Below are 7,293 nucleotides of genomic sequence, written 5' to 3'. Positions count from 1 at the left end.
GAGAGAGAGAGAGAGAGAGAGAGAGAGAGAGAGAGAGAGAGAGAGAGAGAGAGAGAGAGAGAAGGAAAGTCAACTGCGACCCACAGCAAACAGACAGTAAGGCCCTGTTTACACGAGACCGATCTCTGAAAATGCTAATGTTTACTGGGGTGAATACACAAAAAAAATCACCCATTTACATGGAGTCACTGCAATAATGTATCAGGCAAGGTTGCCAAATGGGGCATAGGAAAGTGTTTTATTGTTCCTTTAAAGTGATCACATTTTTAGTCAAAACAGGAGATTTGCTGTACATATATGACTCACTCAATGAAGGCGCTGGTCCTCTTGGGGACAAGGTCCCCCTCTTTGGCGGTAACATCCTCCAAAAAGCTGGTGCCTGCTGGGTCCTATGTTGGTTAGTTCATTGATACGTTGGCAGCAAGAYTGGACCCAAGATGCAGGCATGACGTCAGAACACAAAATACAGATTCTCACGCATTGGTTTCTCATCATACATCACATTAATTATAAAAGAATCTTCCTTACCTTCAAAGCTCCTCCATATCTCTCTGATCTTCTTCACATTTGTACACCCATCCACAACCTATCCTCTCACTCTAACCATCTAACTGGCCACCTGCCTGTCTTGTTACCATGGGGAGCAAGGCATTTAGCCACTCTGCCTTGAGTATCAAGAAAGGCGTCCATAAACTTAAACATATTGTTTCATGTATAAAAGGCTGCCCAACACATATTTTTTGTCAGTGTACTATTTAGATACTGTAGCTCTTGTTTGAAAATGTATTTATTTATTTATTTATTATTTCAGATTGCAGAGGCCTACTCTCTAAAGGAGGACTGTATCCTTTCAGTTGCTCTGGGAAATCATCATTTTGGTTTAATGCATTGATGTGTTGCAGTCAATTGTTTCCCCAGCTGAAGTATAACTGAGTCAAACTGGCAGCGTGTGGAAATAAAAAGTAGGAATGTGATATAAACTCTGTGGAATTAAATGTTTGTATTTCATTTGGCCAAAGAGGGATTTACTGTCTGTACTGGGTCACAGAGCAGAGCAGATTTGAGGATTTAATCATGGTTGTTGTTTTCATGCTGGCAGAGTCCGTTCTGATGGTTTGAAGAGTTAGGTTGAACCAGAAAGTTACAAAAGTATTCAGCAAGCAAAGGACAAACGACTGACTGTATCCATTCATTTTCTTTACCCACTYTCATTTCTGGGTCTCATCAGGTAGCTGGTGTCCATCCCCAGTCACTGTGTGGGAGGTGGGGGACACTTTGCACAAGTCCACCACAGGGACACATAGTCACATTTAGACAGACACACTCTCTTCACACACATGCATGATTTTGGTCTGTGAGTGGGAAATAGAGTACTGAGATAAAACCCACACATGTCCAGGAAGATCGTGTAAACCACATCCTCCTAACCTTTAGGAGGCGGACCTGCAACCTGTTCACTGTGAGGCAACAGCTCAAACCATGCCGCCATGCTGYCTATTACTGATTCATTCTTCTCTATATTATTATTATTAGCTCATTTCCTCCACAGACTTTGGGTGTTTTCCTGTACTCTGGCCTAAAGCTCGAAGGGCCTGCCATTGTAGTTCCTCTGGGGCTGTTTGTGCTGTTTCTCTGGCAACAGCTGGTAGTCTGTTTTTCTTCAAAAGGATTGTGTGTTTATGTGTTAAGAGGAGGAAAAGAACCAGATAATTCCTAATGCAAAGGGAGAAATGATCAATGGAAGGAAAAAATAAATAAATAAAAAAAAACACATCAAGCAGCAAATTTCAATGCAGAAATTTGAGAAGGARCCTGAGAAGTGAGGTACATATTTAATTTATTATACAGAACGTCACCAACATCTTACACAAGCAGCATAATGTTTTAACCAGAACTTTGAAAGAACCAGAAAGAAAAGCATCTGTTCAACGCCACATCTGTTTGTCAGTGCAGGTTATGGTGCTTTTGATAGTACTGCTTAGATTTGAAGTAAAATGTTTTCAGCATTTTTTGTAGCATTTTTTAAAATTCTTCATGCAAAAAAGGTTGATTTTCTTACCTTTTATGGACCGCGTTGAGAGGTTTGATTTGTTTGAACTCAAGTTGTGAACTTGTTGACTGCATTTAATGTTGTGATTAGAAGTGCAGTAATTAGTTTTGTGTGGCCATTATTTATAAGGGTGCTGCGCCACCCATTCAGTGTTGAGAATAAGAGTGACAGAGTGAGTAAGTCCGTTTGGCTGTGTCCAAATTCAGTGGCTCGGTCCTTTGAAGGACCCTGCCTTTACCCCTGCACTTACCACGGCATATGTGCTGTCAGCTAGCAACCATGACAATGCTAAATAAAAGCAAAAATAGATCAAAAATAGCAAAATCTCAATATATTAGCTTAAAGGCAATATTTAAAGAACTATGAAACCTGCCGTAGGTGCATGTTTACTTGGCTATACCAGCTCGTTTGATTTCTTTCAAGAATAATATTAAAAACACGTCTATACAAATGACAAAAGCATTAACCACTTCAAACATCTCATTTTTATATGTCCAGATTTTTATTTAAAACTGTATTCCTTTCTCTTTTGTCCACAATTACTAGCAGAAACAAATATCTGGTTGGTCTGCGAGGCATAATGGGATAGGGTGGGCTAAGAAGGATCCATCAGACCCGTACCCCAAATCAGGGAAAAAGGAGGACACATTTGTGGGCGGAGGAGGAGGAGGAGGAGTCTTCAAATTTGGACAGCCTTCGGTGCGGCGCAGTGACAAATTCTGCCTTCAGAGGATGCAACCCCTGAATTTGGACGTAGCCAATGTAAGATGTTCAGTTATGCCATTCTGGAAAATAAAGAGTGAAGAAAGGACAGAAAAGATATCTGACTTCATCCAGCTTTATTCCTTCAAGTTCAGCGCTGTTGTAGCTGCCCTGCTCAACAGACAGTTGTGAAACTGGCTATGGTCTATTTTTTATTCCATTTAAAAGACAATTTTTTTGTTGTATTTTGACAATCTTATTTAAACTTTTTTGGCAGCATGACGGCTCTGTGGTTATCACTGGTGCTGCGCAGCAAGAAGATCCTGGGTTTGACCCCCAGTTCAGAACTGAGGTCTTCCTGTGCCGAGTTTGCATGTTTCCTTGTGCTTGTGTGGGTTTTCTCTGCATACTCTGGTTTCCCCCACAGACCAAAAWCATGTATAATGGTTGCCTTCAGGCCCAGGTCTCCCTTGCAGAAGAGATTTGTGATTTTAATGGGATTTGCCTGGTTTAATAAAGGTGAAAAAAATAAATAAAACTTCAACTTAATCACAACTTAGATTGACAAATATTTGCCTAAATTTTTAATTATTGAATGAAATATCAAGTGATTCATGAAGTTCTCAGTACAGTGCTCTGCTGGTTTCATGTCAGTAGAGTTGGTTCTTCTCAGACCTGAAAACATGTAAAGATTCAGAGCAAAACAGACAGTTATAGTTATACAGTCAGTGTTTTCTCTCCTGCTGGAAGTTGGGCCACAGCTGTTGAAGCTAAACTTCAAGATCCAGAGGACTGGCACTGAGTCAGAGCTGACAGTTCAGGTGATCCTACATGTTCTGTTGGGGAAAGATTGACTAAAGGAGTACCTCAAAATGATGCAAACAGTTCATAGACACACAGGCCGTTGTGGAAAAATGTTTTCTTGTTGAAAACTGTACCAGACTTTTATCTGAGAAGTAAAATTTGCAAAGACAAGATGTCACTAAAGGGCCCATCATACTCCAGTGAAGCTGAACAGTTGACTCCTGATCAAGTTGTTGCAAGATGTTTTCTTTTACACACAGCTTTTATRGCTGAGAGACACAACACAGAGTTCTTGGGGAACTCCACCCGCTGCTGTACACATCAGAGCACAGGTTTCTTCCTGCTGGAATCTCCACTCAGATATCTGCCGTTTGGCTACAAATCTGATACAAGTACAGGACAGTACAGTCCATTTAGTTTGTGAGCTGGAGGGGGGCAGGGTGTGAAGCGTCTCATTTGAATTTAAAGAAACTGAGCTGCTTTGAGACACATATCAGAAAAGCGTTGAAGGAAGGGGTGGTAAAGTTAAAATAAGGAGAAATTCAGGCCAAAACATTTCTGTTCCCCTTTATATAGACCCCAACTAAATGATTTAAATATGAGAAAGAAGGATGTAAAACATACACTCACCGGCCACTTTATTAGGTACACCTGTCCAACTGCTCGTTAACACTTAATTTCTAATCAGCCAATCACATGGCGGCAACTCAGTGCATTTAGGCATGTAGACATGGTCAAGACAATCTCCTGCAGTTCAAACCGAGCATCAGTATGGGGAAGAAAGGTGATTTGAGTGCCTTTGAACGTGGCATGGTTGTTGGTGCCAGAAGGGCTGGTCTGAGTATTTCAGAAACTGCTGATCTACTGGGATTTTCACRCACAACCATCTCTAGGGTTTACAGAGAATGGTCCGAAAAAGAAAAAACATCCAGTGAGTGGCAGTCCTGTGGGCAGAAATGCCTTGTTGATGCCAGAGGTCAGAGGAGAATGGGCAGACTGGTTCGAGCTGAAAGAAAGGCAACAGTGACTCAAATAACCACCCGTTACAACCAAGGTAGGCAGAAGAGCATCTCTGAACGCACAGTACGTCGAACTTTGAGGCAGATGGGCTTCAGCAGCAGAAGACCACACCGGGTGCCACTCCTTTCAGCTAAGAACAGGAAACTGAGGCTACAATTTGCACAAGCTCATCGAAATTGGACAAGAGAAGATTGGAAAAACGTTGCCTGGTCTGATGAGTCTCGATTTCTGCTGCGACATTCGGATGGTAGGGTCAGAATTTGGCGTCAACAACATGAAAGCATGGATCTATCCTGCCTTGTATCAACGGTTCAGGCTGGTGGTGGTGGTGTCATGGTGTGGSGAATCTTTTCTTGRCACTCTTTGGGCCCCTTGGTACCAATTGAGCATCGTTGCAACGCCACAGCCTACCTGAGTATTGTTGCTGACCATGTCCATCCCTTTATGACCACAAAACCGTTACTAGCGTGGTGTACCTAATAAAGTGGCCGGTGAGTGTATGTCCACTATATACTTTATATTCAAGTACAAGTATTTATGTCCTGAAAATTCTTAAGGACCCCTTTCTAATCTTTTATTACATTTTTTCTTCTATTTGTGAATGCTCAACTCAAACCTTTTGTGAATACCATTGCATGTGTAGCTGTGCGTATTATTCCTTTAACTGGTGGTGCTTTCAGACCAGTGGGCCATTCAGTTCTTGCAGTTGGAGAAGCTCTACCATGAACGTCTGCTCTCCAATCTCACTGCCCTGGAGGAAAACTGGGGTACTGCATGCATCCACTTCTTAAAGTTTAGCCTTAAATAAAAACTTCAGTGCAGTCTAATTGTGGGCCAAAGTGACATAAATATGCGTGTCTGTGCCTCCAGAGAGCCATTTAGGAGAGAAAAAGGACARTGAGAGCTGTTTTCCTGCTGAGACGGATGGAATCAGTCAGAAACACCTTGAGATTCTGAGCCACATCTGCAGAACACATCACAGGTAAAACTGCAACATTTTGTCTTTTATTTACCTGATCTCAGATGGCAAACTTTTCCTGCTGCTGCTCGTGTGCAGAATGCACAATCTGAAACTTCTCAGGGACATTCTTAAAGTGTAACTTAACCCCCATGTGAAAGGATAACTCCGCCCCCAACGCAAATTTGAAAAACGCCTACAAAGTGGGGGGGAGGGGGGGGAGAAGGTTTTTTTTAAGACGAGACAATGTGACAGCTAGATTTAGCTTACTTTGACAAGCTAACATTCATGAAAACATTTCTGAATGTTCTAAATAAATGACTTTGTAAAAAGTAAAGTTTCATGATATACATGCAAACTCACATTTAGCTGATACAACATGTAATAATGTAAAGTTCAGGCAAAAGGAAAAAAAACAAAAAAATAAATAAACAAACTTAAAATATGACTTTGGTCCAAAACAGAACAGAAAGGATATCTTCTCATTTCTGGTTGGTTCCCTGTTTCTATTAAAATTCACAATAGAGCTCAGTCTGGGCCTGACAAGTGTTCTGTCCCCCGGATCATTCCGGACCCCACAGCCAACTGCACTCCCTCCGACATACCACACCACCCCGGACAGAAGCGTCAACCCACCCCAGCAGCAGAGGAGTCCGGACATCCTGATGTGAAAAACCCCTCCGCTGCCGGTTCACCTGCAGCGCGAGGCATCATAAAACAAACTGAATTAACTTCTCTTTGCAGTCAAATATATTTTAAACAAATCAAAGGTGGGTGCTTCACGTAGAGTTAAGATCAGGAATAAAAAAAAACGCTACGGTGATCCGAAACCAACTGGATATATTTTAAATACTGTTTGATGTGTTCCCGTTTTAATTYAATCCTCACAGCTTTAACATGTTCCTAAGTTTATAAAGACCTCAGCATTTTTGTCTTTGAGGGGAGACTACCTGTGGATGTTCCCGGACAGAAGCATCAACCCACCCCAGCAGCAGAGGTGTCTGGACGTCCTGATGTGAAAAACCCCTCCGCAGCGAGACACTTGTTCTCGTTTACCTGTAGTTACAGGACCTACTGCGGAGGAAGCTGCTGAGCTTCAACTCTACACCTTTTAGTCTTTCCTGAACACATTAAGCTGTGGCAGTACTACTACTACTACTACTACTACTACTACCACTAATATTAATAATAATAATAGCTGTGGAGCCATGTGTGTGTGTGGACATGTTTTACCGATATCGTGGGGACTGTGTGCGCGAGGGTGTTTATGTATTTTGGCCCGATCTAAACTATGTGATAAAGTAATCTTGTATTTTGTTTAAACAAAATCTTGAAGCATAAAGAGGATGTTTAAGATAATTCAGTTTGTTTTATGACTGATAGACTCCATGTTTTCTCTGTGGGTGAGGAGAAGGTAGCTTCTACCACAGCTACGGTCAACAATGCTATGGCTAACTCCTGCATCTCTGCAGGGCGTGTCTCTACAGAGAGGCTTTTATACTGAGCACAGTACTGTGACACGTCACACGGTACCAGCAATGTCATACAGTACTTCAAATATAACAGTCACAGTTAAACCCATAGAGGGCAGCACCAAGACGTTTTTTGACCAAATATTGAAGATTTAAACTATTTTAGACAAGGTATTACCCTTAAGGCACAATTTAGACAGTTTATTTGCTAAAAAAAAAGTTGATTTTGGGGTAAGTTACACTTTAAGATGCCATCTGCATGTCACTCATTATCCTCATCACTGCAG

General features: G+C 41.6%; 1 protein-coding gene across 1 annotated transcript in view; it reads left to right on the top strand.

Moving 5' to 3' along the window:
- LOC106528908 (consortin) overlaps positions 1–7,293 on the top strand; it is a gene marked incomplete at its 5' end in the record, with an annotated part of 33,819 nt that overhangs the window by 8,747 nt on the left and 17,779 nt on the right. Inside the window, 3 exon segments of the mRNA XM_014024192.1 lie at positions 812–842; positions 5,257–5,343; positions 5,447–5,558. Coding sequence (XP_013879646.1) covers positions 812–842; positions 5,257–5,343; positions 5,447–5,558 — 230 coding nt within the window.

Source organism: Austrofundulus limnaeus, unplaced genomic scaffold, assembly GCF_001266775.1.
Source record: "Austrofundulus limnaeus strain Quisiro unplaced genomic scaffold, Austrofundulus_limnaeus-1.0 Scaffold412, whole genome shotgun sequence".
Lineage (NCBI taxonomy): Eukaryota > Metazoa > Chordata > Actinopteri > Cyprinodontiformes > Rivulidae > Austrofundulus > Austrofundulus limnaeus.
Note: the sequence above shows the minus strand (reverse complement) of the source record. Positions and strands in the feature narration are given on the sequence as shown.